At 40.0% G+C, this 14,853-nt stretch overlaps 1 protein-coding gene across 1 annotated transcript in view; it reads left to right on the top strand.

The window, feature by feature from the left end:
• The window catches only part of adgra1b (adhesion G protein-coupled receptor A1b), a 152,917-nt gene that overhangs the window by 128,262 nt on the left and 9,802 nt on the right, over positions 1–14,853 (top strand). Inside the window, exons 15-17 of the mRNA XM_086121638.1 lie at positions 3,531–3,658; positions 7,686–7,809; positions 11,401–11,546. Coding sequence (XP_085977764.1) covers positions 3,531–3,658; positions 7,686–7,809; positions 11,401–11,546 — 398 coding nt within the window. The remainder of the gene's footprint in view (positions 1–3,530; positions 3,659–7,685; positions 7,810–11,400; positions 11,547–14,853) is intronic.

The raw sequence follows: 14,853 nt of genomic DNA, 5'->3' as shown, positions 1-14,853 counted from the left end.
ACTGTATGCTATGTGTGCGAATGGGGTGCCCTGCTGTTCATGTATACCTCGCCTGCTGCTGGGGCTTCATTCACAACTGATTCATAATGCTTTTCAGAAAGCTGCAAGGGTGATGATGCAAGTCTCTTCAGTTCCATTTTGGCAACAGTCCACAGAGCTGCTTGAATGGCTTTTAAGCAATCCCAATGTGAAAACACAAAACATGCTGAGGATAATAAGGCTCAAACAACCGTGGCAAAATATTATGCACTACATAACTAACTACACACAGCAGAGGCAATGTTGATACAATCTCTAAGAATTTGCTGTCCCAAGAACATGACATCAGCTTTGGGAAGTTACGCCATGCACAACTCAACTATTCCAAGTCCTTCAAGCAGCATTGCTTTGATCAATGCAACACAGACAGTGAAACAGGTGTTTTTTTTTCTTCTTCTACGCTATAGAATCAGTCATATGCAAATGCAACTTTTTTGGGGGGGCAGGGGGGAGTGTTACAATTCCATATAGAATCAATACGGGTTGCGTAGATCGGGCCAAATCTGTAAAGTTACACATTATGTGATTACTCCGTCCCATACTTGCCAGATAAAAAGTGGACACTGTAGAAACAATGTCGGACAAAATAATCATTAGGTTCTTTGGACAAAGGGACTGTGGAACTGTTTCCAGCTGTTGAACTAAGATAGCAATACAGTAGTTGGAGCAAGTTAAAGCCCCGGCCACCTGAAAGACTGGCGATGTTCATGCTTTTGTTTTTCAATCATCACAGAAGAAGATCTTAACATGTAAACATTATGTTATATTTAATGTTTGTTTTTTTGAAGAAGAAGAATTTGGGGACTTAACAGTAAATTATTATCGTATTGTTTTTGTCAAATCTTCCCCCCAAAAACTGATTGAGCAAGGTCTAGTTTAAATAGATATATTGCTCCATCTTCTGATTGAATCGATGATCAACTATTGTTTTTTTTTTCTTTTCCAAACTCGCTGATCGACTCCAAATATCCTGATGGTGTGAATCCTGATTGCATTTATTTGTCATTATTAAATTTTTGTTCCAACTTCAACTGCTCAGGAAGGAAGCACCCTTCCTCCTTCTGTTAACAGACTGTCACTGATTTCAATCACGGGTTCATACTGGTGAAACAATGGTGAACGTCAGACTACCATTCAGACTGAGATCTGTCTCCATTTTCTTTGCTTCATTCTTCTCCACAAGTAGAAGGAACGTCCCTGGTATTCTTTGTGATGTGGCACAGATCTTTTCTTCATCTTTTACCCATACTACAAGATAGATGAGATCCTTCACTTGGGGCAGTAGCTCACTCAGTAATAATTCACACAGTTTTTCGTTCAAGGACGAGCTGGATATGCGTAAAGTCATCCTAACTGCTTCACGCCTGGCTGTAACCTGCTCGCTACCAATCAGCAAACCAAACACAGTTCTCCCTCTCGCGCTTCTTGCTTTTTCATAAAACGTGTGTGTACAGCTCCTCTAACTTTACCAGGCCCCCTTTTCGGCTATGCAGCTCTCTGAATCTGAGGCTGTGTCAATAATATTTCATTTTTGGTCCAAGCTTTTCCTTTGGAAAAAAGGATCCTTCACACATTAGATTCTTCTCCGGTCAAAATACATCATCACTCCTTATCCTTAATGTCTAAACACATATATTCTGTGATGTCCATAATCTTGTCCCAACAGGGCCCCGAGCGAGAACTTCCTGAGTTGTTCATTAACTGCTTTCCGTGCCTGTTTCTCAACAAGCACATTGACAAAAAAAAAAATAATAATTAAAAACCAACACATAGACATATACAACTCGAATTAACACTGGCCGAATGAGCTGAGACTCCGGGGTTGACTTCCAAAAAATGATTAAGATGCTCCTCTGGACCTGTGGTGCCTTGAGATCTGCCTGAAGGAGCTCGGTGTGGGTTATCTCCGATCACATATCAGCCAAAGCTGGATGGATTGATTTTGTTTCGGCAATTCAACTCAGCAGTCCAAAATTCTCTTTGTCTTGATGTTTGTGTGGACATGTTTCTCACGTATTAAATTATTCCATACTATTTCACGTACATAATTTAGCCCCCTAAATACAAACCTTAATTTCAACACATTTCCTTGGTGGTGCCATGTGCATTTGGTTTTCATCAACATCATTGCATATCGTTGTAATTAACCAATTTTCATTGTCCTTCTATGACATCGCTCTGAGGGTAAATACAAACGCAATATTTGCTTGTTAAACATTAATTAACAAACTGTGTGAAGTTGTCTGATATGTTGGAACGCCTGATGCTGTGTCTTGTCATTGAGCATCTAAATTCACAAATGAAAAGTACAGCATCTTGCATCATTCATGTACAGTGCAGTGCATCATGTCCTAATTTACAGTCCAGTTTCCAGCCATTTTGTTTTGACTTTCCAAGAAAATAGTTATCTGTGATAAGAACATGATTCATTTCTGTAGACCGTCCGTCAATTTTATGCGGTTAAAATCACCTGCTCCCTCAGTACCAAGCTTTCCCAAAACTTGATGTGCCAATGAGACTAGTGTTGCTTCATCCTTCACAGATATTTTGGAAATAGACAATGTCTACTGCATGCACTTTACTTTTGGGCATACAAATGCATATGTGGTCACTGACAGTGCTATCGATATAATGTATGCTTAATTTAACATCATGAAACCCAAATGTCAATGTTGAGTGGTTTTAATATCCCCCGACTCGCCTTTAGGAACCAATACTGTCACATCCTTGCTTGATCTGAGCACAGGCTTGCAGGTAAAAATGTTTGATACACTTTCCCATATTGTAGTTATCTCCCTTCAATAGTCCAGTGTCCAGTATTTGGCATACTATCAGTCCGTGAGAATGAAAACCATCATTGTGTCTGTTTCCAATTCAACAGATCTAATACGAACCTCATAATGTTATTTATTATAATATTTTTACTGTGTTTTGAGTTAGATCACAGTGGCACTATGCTGATAATACTTAATGACCACTGCCTGAGAGAATACATCTTTGAAAAGGAAATAATATATCTTTTTTTTGTTGTTGTTGCGTTGTTGTTTGGGTTTTTTTTTTCAATATGCCTCTCTGGCATAGGGTGTCAACTGCATTCCCAAAATGCAATACACAAGCACCTAGATGGAATGTTGAATCAAGTGTTCTTTGTCTTTAGAGCGTTGGACAGCACATACTGTAATTACTACTACTGCTACTACTTTTGATGTTTTATGTTCAGTCTTATAGACTGAGACAAGCTTTCAAGTGCTCGATAAATAAAGTTGAAAAGTTGAAATGAGCATTCAAACTCCATGGATTTCGAGAAGGTAATTTATATTTCACTTGTAGTTGTCAACTTTACGCTGGGGTGGCTTTTGTAGGATTTTGTAAAGATGGAAGCCAAACACTTTCTCATTTTCATTCCTCATATTAAACTAAACCGCTGAAATTCTTTGTCATGAATCTGCCGTCTTTCCTCTAATCTCCATTTCACTCCCTCTATTCCCCAGGATCTGAAGAAGGTGCTGTCTTTCCCCCCATACCCAGCGGAGTTTTTGCACCCGGTCGTGTATGCCTGCACGGCGGTCATGCTGCTCTGCCTCTTTGCCTCCATCATCACATACATAGTGCATCACAGGTAAGAAAATTCAGCCCTTTAGCAAATATTTTTGTTGAAGGTTACATCGGCAGCACAGCAATTGAATGTCAATCGGTCCTGGATGCACGCGGCCTTGCTCATGCTTCAAGCTGTGATAGTCTCGATCCTCTCAAAACTCAACGGGACATTTCTAATCAAAGATGGAGAGGTGCTCCCTAGTACTGTACGCCAAGTTATATCTAATCCTCAAAACAGTTTTCAGTGTAATGGTTTGATTTTGAAGCATGTTTCACAAACGTGCTGACTGTGGCCTGACTTGGACGCTGTAGCCTAGTTGAAAGTACTGCCAAGCGTTTGCGCATTATACGTAAATGCATGTGTGTATGTCTTTCATCTGACTGGAGTTGTTTACATTTGTTTGGTTCTAAAGCAGGGATGGGCAACCCGTGACAATCTGCTGGAGTCTATCCCAGCTGTCTTCGGGCAGTTGGCGGGGTACACCCTGAACTGGTTGCCAGCCAATCTTCGGGCACACATAGACAAATAGCCATTCGAACTCACAATAACACCTAATGGCAATTTTAGAGTGATCAACTAACGTACCCTGCATGTTTATGGAATCTGTTCGTCTCCAGAGAAAACCCAGACTGGGATAGGGAGAACATGCAAACTCCACAAAGCAAGGCCAGGGCTCGGAATTGAACGCATGACCTCTGCAATATGAGGCGGGTGTGCTATAACCAGTCGACCACCATATACTGGAAAAGCTTTAAAAACTCCAACATGCAGAGAGACAGGTTTGCCGTCAAGGACACCCTTTTTAGCATCTTTTATCCCATCCCTCTTTCATCTCCTTGTCACTCCTCAGTACTAAACACCATCTCTGTTTCGTAACACTTTGGTCGTGTAGTATCACTCAAGCTGATCGTCAGTCTGTGAAGCGCTAACAGGGTGATAAATGGGGATAAATCCGAGAGGCATTGCTCAAGGCTAGACTGAGTACATTATGCATTGCAGAATTTGTTCTTTCTCAAATCATATTACAACATGCATTTCAACATATGCTGAAGGGATAATTAAAGCAGTGGTTTTCAAATATTTTGTATTTTTTTCCCCTTTGAAGAAATATATATATATATATATATATACGCGCGCGCACATACACACACACACACACACACACACACCATATCTTTTCTGAATGTGAAATCACCATGAAAAGAGATGGGTTTTTTCTTCTGTGTTGTCGAATCCCAGGATTGGTTCTGTGTGCGCCATTGCTGAAGGTAGACAACAAAACATTCCTTACAGTTAAGAATCAGTAGATTAGGAAGAGATGTGACAGTGTCACGAAGATAAATATGGTGTATGTCATAAATCTTAGGAATTAAAGAGAAATGATGCACTGTCCATTCTTGTGTTCCATGTGCAGTATATGCTGAGTAAGGCGAGTTCCCTTTTTTTGGGTTTGATTTGGCTCAGTTGAAATTTAATAACACTTCCCTAATCCCTCTGTTCTCAATCAGTACAACGATGACACAAATGTTTTTGTTTATTTAAAAGTGAAAATGGTAGTGCTTAAATTATTCATACCAGAGTAATTAAAAAAAATCTGAACAAACACAAGCATCTAATACTAATACCACAAGTAAAACGTCATGCAACACTTTTTCATGTCACACAGCATGCGCACAGTACTGTAAAGAATAATCTATACAGTTGTTTTATAAGTATTTTCAGGCATTGACTGAATCAGCACATGTAATCAGTTGGGGAAGACTATTGCAAAGGGTTGGAGCCAGGAACGGCCAAGGCTTGGTCCCCTTTTCGATGGTTCATGAGAGTGTCTGTCAGACACACAGCCTTAACTTTGCCAGAACGTTGTGTTTTGAACTAAAACGTTTGGACCCATTATTGAGATGGTGCAGAGTTGTCAATGGACATATTTTTAAAATGTAAAATAGTCATTTAATTACCGGTATACACACATTTGTGTCTGTCGAGTGCCTGCCCACACTTAAGTACTGAAAGTCATAAAAGCATGTTTTTTGTTTTTTTTGTTCGAGAGACTCTTGAAGTAAGTCATTCCGATTTGTGCTAATTTGAATAAGGATTAGTAGGTGGATACCCGAATGAAGATTGGCAATTTTGGAGCATAAAAACATTTTTTTAGAAGAACATTTTGTTTCAGGGCTCAAACGTGAGGCAAGGGTACAGTTTAATTCATCCCAGACTGCGGGAAGAGGGTGTGCAGGGTTGCACGTTAATGTACTTGACCCAATGAAAACCCAGTGCAGAGCCTATGAAAACCTCCTTCCAGGGAGGCCAGCAGCCAGCTTGATTTACGGCCTCTTTGCTGGATACAGTTCAATACCTGGACTGTGGCAGAGGCAGCAGTGCCTCCTCTCACGCAGATCTATGAAACCTGCCCTCAGACGCCACACATAGCTCACTGCTGCCAATGCTTCATCTATGTAGAGTTGGCTCAAGTCCGACTGGATCACACTTTTGGACCATGAGGATCTCCAGTTTATAGTTTAGATGATGACAATGACTGCTATGGATTCAACAGAAATGGTTCACACTGGGCTGTTGTTAAAAGTGTGTCAAACTGTAGCTTGTTGTTGTTTGACCTATTCAGTCTTTTCTCTAACAGCTGGATAGAACACGGTGAAGTGGGTTAAGTGTCTTGCCCATGGCTGGGCTCAAAGCAAATACAAGTGTAAAGTAAGAAGCTTCAATTGATCTAGCGAACTGGAAACAATCCCCCCCCCCTTCCCCTTTTAGTCATCACAGAATGATTCCTGTTCGTGTGCATACTCATTACCACTCTGCCATGATTTTAGTGACACGTTGGGGTGCTTGCTCTTTGCCTCAGGTCAGTCTCTTTGAAGCAAATTTGAAGTAGTCCCCTGTATTTAAATGAAAGAGTTAGTAGCTATTTTATGTCACAGATGGTGTAGTGGTACCCTGGCCTGACTTGAGTGCTGGAAGAGTGGATTCAATTTTCACTCGGTGACAGTGTGAGCACGAGTTGAAATGGTCGTCGTGTGAGTGGGCCCTGAGATTGACTGGCACGCACTCAGGGGCATATTTCACCTTTGCCCCAGAGTCATCTTATATCGGCACCAGCTCTCCATGACCCTAAACAGGATAAGACTCATAGAAGATGAATGGATGGCAATCTCTATTTTAGGCTGCAGTATATTAAAGTGACTAATGATAGATATAATTGAGTGATTTTAGGAGGAAACGGTGAAACAAAAAGATGTGTGACGTGCAATGACAATACAATTTGATTCCATTCCATTATTTGAATTCCATGTTTAATTATTTCTTCTGAAGGGAAATTGTGCCGCATTTTTTTTTACAGTAGTGTTACACAATAATGGAAAAGTAATAATGGTTATTTTGATTGAGATTGAAATCACGATAAATAAAATGATTATTCATTGATCTCAAAACATATTTTGAATAGATTTAAATCATAACAGGACTCTGACAGCTCAAACTTTTATTTGGAAATGTTGTTGAAGATAAATCGGTCCTTCAGTCACCAGCGGTCAGCACTTCTTTCTTTCCTTCATGTGTGGAGGACATTTGGCCAGTCCCCTTGCCTCCCTGACTGTACATTCAATGTTTGCTCTCCACACCACCGCGCCGAGTGACCATTGAGCAACACAACACTTAATTCACGTGTTGCGCTGAGGGCTCAAACAAAAAACCTTGTTGCTCTGTTCGCGTGGAAAATGTAATCCCGCAAAATCATCTCCCTTTTTATAAAAGAAAACTGTAATCAGATTTTTTTTCTGTAACTATAACAGAATAGTTAATTTTTGTTTTTGTGTTTTGAGTACCTAACCCCAAGCCTGTGTAGAGTGGAGATAAACATTTACAAATCAGTTTTTATTGAACAGAATCAACTCACAATTGTGGCTTCATAAGTATAAACATGATCACAATGAGGTTGTGTCAAAGGAAATGCAATACCAAAGATGAATTTACTATGAAGTCTTTTTGCTTTGAGACATGCTTATTTTCTATTTACTGATCTTTCTTTTGGCAGTGCAATCCGCATCAGTCGGAAAGGATGGCATATACTTCTCAACTTCTGCTTCCATACGGCTCTGACCTTTGCTGTGTTTGCCGGCGGCATCAATCGAATCAAATATCCCATCATATGTCAAGCAGTAAGTGCAATCCGTTTTTGTATGCCTCACTATTAATGATCGGGAATGTGATGTGGGATTTTTATTGAAGTGTCAGAATTGAAAGTAGTCTGCGATTGGACAATTTTTATACAATTAGAAAATCGCAGTCCTGGTCCCAGTTCACATTTACTTTATGATGTTGGCAGCAGGCTTCATCCCAAATGTATTCATATCAAATTGTGAGTAAATTCATTTTATTTTGTTTTTTTGGTCCATGGGTGTGTTTTATCTGGAAATTATGTAAGAAAATGACAAAATTGTAAGATGTGTTTCAAAAACATTATCGCAGTTTGGTCTTTTACTTTCAGTTTTTTCAAAATAACATACGCCTCTTGAACATAGAAATAGCCAATTGTTCTGAAAGCTACTATTTATTAAAATGCTCCAGACCAGTGAATCCCATAGCAACCAGGGTGCCGTTGAACACCATTGTGCCGTTGGGGCATAATTAGGGGTGTCGTGGGAAATTATCCAGTTTCATTAAATTTATCAGAAAATTAATTATGAATTACAAATATAGCTTTGTTCGTATCATGACGGGGAAAAGTACCAGTAAAGGCTCTTCTGTCAAATACAGTAGATGGCAGAAGCTATCCACCTATTGCAATTCATACAGCAGAATTTATAGAGGATCGCAAGCATATCAGCTACCAGGTCCAGACTTGATACTGAGTAAATTAGGAGTAAGTTTAGGTGAGATCTTTCTTTTTTCCCAGATTTTTTTCAGTTGTTGGAGGCCCAACGCATGAAGATGAAAACACAGCTACGCTCTTATAGCGTCCGGTGTACTCGAAATGACCACCACATCACAACAGTATCGCCACCAACAATCTGCAGTCCTCTTTCCCAAACCAGATCCCTTTCTTAAGATCAAGATTGACTTGCATGAGGCAGCATGGCGCCACAAGGCATATAGCATTTAATGACAAAACATTTAATCATTCTGCCTATCACTCTACGTTGCTAGCAAAGATAGATGAACGTATTGCAGATTGCTAATTAATCATTTTCAGGCATATTAAGTGAAATTGCACGCCGTCATTTCCTGCTGCCTCCCTGATCATCTCCCATGTCATACTAATGAGCCACCGCAACCGCGATAGGAATCAATATCAATATGAATAATTCGTCAATAATCAATATTAAAAATTGTAGATTGCCCTCGGTTCTGAACGTTTGAATCTGTGAATGGTTGTCTCTCCAGCTCTTCATCTAAATATACATACTGTACTGATGTGACCCAATCCAAGTCTCATTTTGCACAATTCAGATATGCATCATGGCATTGATAGTATACAATTAGTTATAGTATTGAATTAGATTAGATCCTCAGATTTTTGATCCCTCGTTATAAAAAAGATAGATTGGATTTTTATGTGACTGGATGTGCTGCCTAGAATTGTACTAAGCACTCAAGCACCATATCCCGTCAAGTTTTCTTGTTGTTATATCCCATGCTGGCCTTAAACCAATTTTAGATTAAATATTAACGGGGTTATGCAGTGAGTGTGAGCAAAGTTAAATAAGCCATTAAAAATCTGCTCGTTTTTCTATGAATATGACCTACATTTGACTGATTAAAGTTGTTATTAAGGGGTTCTCATCATTAAAATGCTGCCATGAAATCAGATGGGACTGGTGAATAAATCTACGAGATATTCCATCATCTGAAATGATTGGGAATTGAGTCATCTCCAAAAATAAGACACTTATTGTTAGTTGTCATCAAAAATATTGCCAAACAAATACGGTACACCAGATAGGGACTGGCAACAAATTTAAGATAGATTCCAGGGTCGGGCATTATTATAAATATTGCAAATCATCCAGTAAGCCTCGCTTTGTGACATAGAAAAGTGAGCCTGGTCCCGAGAGTGTAGGAATAAGCAGGAATTCTGCGGGATGGGTGAATGGAGGAAAACATCACTTGTGGGGTTCTTGGTGATGAATTTACATTTTAACATGGCTAAAAGCTCCAAAAAATGTATTTCACATGATGTGGACCAAAAAACAAAAATGTATCGGTGAGAAGACTTTGTCACTTTCACACTTAGTCACTTTCACAACTCGATTTGATAGCCTTTCTACTACACGACTAAGATGGTGGGGTTTTGTATTTCTGTGTAATTCCGCCTCAGCTGGAACCTTGAAAGATAAATTCCCTTGAAAGATAAGAAAAGTATTGAATCGCTGAAAGAAGTGAGCTCTAGAATAGGAGAAGCGGTCAAAAAGGTCAGTAAACAAGCCATTAAAAACCTTAAACAGTGTGAGTTGGGATTCTACATTTTCCAGTCTGGTGGTGGGAAAAAAAACATTAATTAGTTTCTGGTTGGCTGTTCCCAGCTCATCCTTTGTTGACTTTGTGATCTATGTGCTGCTCAGGGAAGCAGTCATTGCCTTCAATATTTAATATTTGCTCAAGGTTTGCTGCTAAGATTGGCTTCAACTTCGCAAATGAATATAGTAAAATCACAGAGTTTGGCCGACTAGCCATAGATAATTGGCTGTCATTCATGAGGGTACGATGAATCACGCTAATTTTCTGGTTTCCCATTAATTACTACTTTGAAATTAAACAGCGTGTCTGTTGTTACTGGTGATATTTAGTTACATTATTTGCAGTAGTTTCCCCTTTGGTTGAGCTTCTTGAGTTCTTTTCAATGAACAACAATTTAAAGCCACTAAGCTGAGAGGACGACGACTGATTGTAATAATATTCAATTGTCATTGAATGGAGTTGTGCAAGGAAGGATGTTGAGGGTCATGATTTTAACTCAGAGATGTAAACAATGTGTGTGTGTGTGTGTGTGTGTGTGTGTGTGTGTGTGTGTGTGTGTGTGTGTGTGTGTGTGTAAAACAATGTATGTACCTGTATTGAATCGTTCAATACAGTGATCAGAGTTCGATGTGCATTGAACGATACACTTTTTTGTTTTATTTTATTTTTTCTAAATCACTATCTGACCAAATTGCTTGGGTATAGTGGGGGGGGGGGATGCCTTTTAATATTTTCCCACCATCCTTTATCCCCTCTCCACTTTTCAATCTATTGTTATGAACTGTCAAAGCCTTTTGACAAAGTTAGATCTATTCTCACGTTCAAATGTAATTTCTGAATATTCAAACAAGAGAGTGCAGGTATGCATTACAGTTTTCACACAGATAGTTGGCAACGTGACAATCATTTGTATTCTAATTTGTTATTTTGGCTGCGCCCTTGATGTCCTCGAGCATAACTGATAAGGAGCTGCTCAGTATCCAAATGTAAAACTGCGCCAAAATGCTATCATCAACCTTGCACTCATTCAACCCTGTACTCTGTTGTGCTCGATAGTCTCTTTAGTGAAGGACATGGAACGTTAAGGTCTGGAAAGGAAGCAGTCAGAGAGACACCCTTGGCGTGACATTGATATTTATGAGAAGTGCTCATCCTTCACTTTTCTTCTTTGAATTTTATGTGTTAAAGGCATTAACCTTTGTCCCTGACAGTTGTCGTGCAGAATGCACAAGCAAAGGTTCGGACAAGTCATGATCGTAATTGTAGCCATTTTCCATCTTTTACCATTTCAGGTCGGGCTTGTGCTGCACTATTCGTCTTTAGCGACCATGCTGTGGCTCGGGGTGACAGCGAGGAACATTTATAAGCAGGTGACAAAGAAGCCTCTACAGAGCCAAGACGGTGACCCGCCTAGACCCCCTAAACAGCCACTGTTGAGGTACATTGATTTTCCTGCCATCCTCTTCAACCTTGACTGCTTGGTGTTGGTCTGTGCACGTTTATGTCCTCGTGTGTCTCTGGGTGACTAGTTGATCATTTTTGATCTATCTTGCATGTTCTTCACTGCAATACATTACTTGTTTGTTTATAGTTGTCAATAGAAATTTGAATGCGCTTCATGCTGCGCCCACATGGAAAGGATCCAAAAGATACACCTGTAAATTCACACCAAAACAAAGAAGTTGTGTCATCATGCAAAACAACAACAATGGATACATTTGGCAACACTGAGAGAGCTCTCCAAACTGTGCCCGGCCATCTGATTTTTACTCTTGTTCACTTGCGCTGCTGACATACATGCACATCAAAAGAAAAGCAGCGCATACCTGACGTTTGGTATGAAGGCTGCAGAGACTGTGGACAATTCGGATGTGGTCCACGGGCCCTACTTTGCCCGGATCTGCTGGAAACCTGTCTTCATCCAAGACGGTGGGGGTTTGGGGGAAAAAAAATAGCACGGAACAACCTCTGGTGCTTATCTGGGAACCACACCAAAATGTTTATATGCACCGGTCTTTACAAACAATTGGAAGTGATGTATGCATTATTTCAACATATTTTGATTGGCATGGTTGCAACTAAACATATAGTTTTCACACTTCTACACAGCAGAAATTGGAATTTATGATCAGTGTACGCAACTGATCGTCGTCTTCGCCGTCTGTTTGCACATCGCCGATGTTCTGTGTTGTCTTCTGTGTTTTCCGGTTACCGGCATTTGTGTGGACACATTGCATTGCTACGTACATGCTTTGCATACTAACTACAGTCAAACCTCAGTTTTCGAACCTCTCTGTTCTTGACCAAATCGGTTTTCGACCCAAAATTTCGAGTTTTTTATGCCTCGGGTTACGACCGAAAATCGGTTCTCAACCAAACTAAGCAAACATGAATATATCACTCGACTTCCGGTTCTCGACCAAACTGAGCACACTTGAATGCGCCACTTGACTTCTCTGGGCTTCCTTTCACGAGAAGTGACTCTTCCTCATGTAGACGAAGAAGTGACGCCTCCATTGTGAGCAGACGTGATCAATAATGTTTTTTTGTTTTTTTTAAAGTGCGTCCATTGTGAGCAGACATGTTCAATAAATATTTTTTTTAAAAACAGACGTGTTTGTTGAGATCTACACAAATTGGACTGTTATTTCTGTGGAAGTAGTAAAGCTGGTGAAAAAAGGAAAATTGTGCGCAAAACTATTGAATTAAGAAAGATTTGACAGTGAAATATGAATCAGGTGTGTGTGTGTCTGTGTTGGCTAAGGAGTTCGGCATGCCGAAATCAGTAGCATCCTAAAAAAGAAAGACCATCTTAAAGTCCGTGATGTGGCTAAAGGATCTGTTTAGCAAACAAAGGCCACAAATATTAGAGGAAGTGGAGAAACTTTTGCTTATTTTCATGAATGAGAAACAGCTAGCAGGGGACAGTCATAGCCAAGATACAATTTGTGGCAAAGCAAGATAAAAAAGGATCCTAGCATTGCTCCTGAAGAGTTTGATTTTAAAGCAAGCAGAGGATGGTTCGAAAAGTTGAGCAAAAGAAGTGATTCGTCATGGGGAGGGAGCCAGTTTAGACAAGGAAGCTGGTGAAAAGTTTAAAGTTGAGTTTGAAAATCTCATCAAGGCCGAGGAATGCCTTCCCCAGCAAACTTTTAATATGAACGAGACTGGACTAGTGTGGATAAAGCGGTTCAGAAAATGGATAGAGGGATGTTACCTCATACCGTGCGTAGTGTAGGATTTCAGAGAGAGCATCCATAGCTTTCAGCCATTACTTTAGGGTTTATAAATTCAAGGTGTAAAAGAATGCAGTCTAGAATTGTCAGGATGAGAGAGAGAGAGATGTTTCGTAATTTTTTATGTTACAATGTCAGTGTTTTTGTTAAAATTGGTAAAAATAAAACATACAAAATGTTTGTAGTTTGTGCAGTATTTTACATATTGCCTGCTAGCTTAAAAAATGCTTTTGAAAAAGTTGTTTTCTTGACTTGGAACGGATTACATTTTTAAAAATTGATTATATTGGGAAACATGGTTTCGGTTTTTCAACAAATCGGTTTTCAAACAGCCTTCTGGAACGGATTATGGTCGAAAACCGAGGTTTGACTGTACTTTAAAGGATTCTTTGCATTGGACAGTAAAGTAAAGTAGTATGGTGTGATGACTGCGACAATAAACTTCAGTGAACATTTGTAAGAAATATTCTTCTTTCTAGCTGATATGACTAAAGTTGTGATATGTTTCTGAAGGGCCACCAAAACACAGGAGTACTTTCAGTACCTCTAAACAGCCCTCCTCTTTCAAAGCAAATCCGCCAATCCCTTCATGGTTAGGCATATACATACGGAACTTGCACTCGCTACCGTCATGCACTGCTTTGCGAATGAGATAATTTGTCCAGGGCCAAGCGGTTGGGTCATGCAGCACTGCGTCCATGTTGATCCGTGGTGATTGACTGTAATGGTCCCTGTCAGACAGGCTCATGCAATAAGACTTAGCGGCTGCAGACAAATCAATTTCTCCTCCTGCGGCCCCCGCCCCATCCATTCTGCTATCACCATCTCGCCCATGCACATTATCAAACCTATTTGGGCTGATCTACCCCTCTTTCCCTCCAATCTCGACAGCATATAATGGTATATCAAGAAAATAATTGTTGCCAATTTTGCCAGAAATCTGCTCCACCTCATATTGTTGAATACCCCACCGCATTTTCAGGTCATTTGCATTTGGTGACTATGATTGGTATCATTGTGATTGTTTGTCTGGTTATCAATAATATTGTATGGTTATCAATACTATTGCTTCAGGATATGCTTTACCGGCATTGGATTATTACTGTCGCTCTCATATATAACTGCCCTTTTTCTTGTGTGCGGGGTGTGTTTTTTCACATTCACAGATTTGGGTGTGCTCTCTTTTTGCAAATTTTAAAACATTAACATATGTAAGCCATGTGTTGTTTTGAGCGTCAAGAGGTCAGGTGCCTGAACATTTAAACGCTTATTCTCATTTACACGTCTTGCTGACAGGCGCGTCAATGGCTTTCTGTCAGTGGTGGGTGGGAGCTCCTCCGGGAACTAAGTTGTTCCACTAAGATGCAATGTCATTGCTGGTAATGCTGCCAACCAGGACCATCACCAACCACATGCCCCACCAACCCAAGTCCCAAGGACCCGGACAAGCACCTTGATTGTACCGGTAATTGAATTTTCAGGATGTCTCTTGTGTGACGAGAGACATAT

This window comes from Hippocampus guttulatus, chromosome 10, assembly GCF_054856545.1.
Source record: "Hippocampus guttulatus isolate MCC_2025c chromosome 10, RoL_Hgut_1.0, whole genome shotgun sequence".
Lineage (NCBI taxonomy): Eukaryota > Metazoa > Chordata > Actinopteri > Syngnathiformes > Syngnathidae > Hippocampus > Hippocampus guttulatus.
This window is presented reverse-complemented; position numbering and strand designations above follow the sequence as displayed.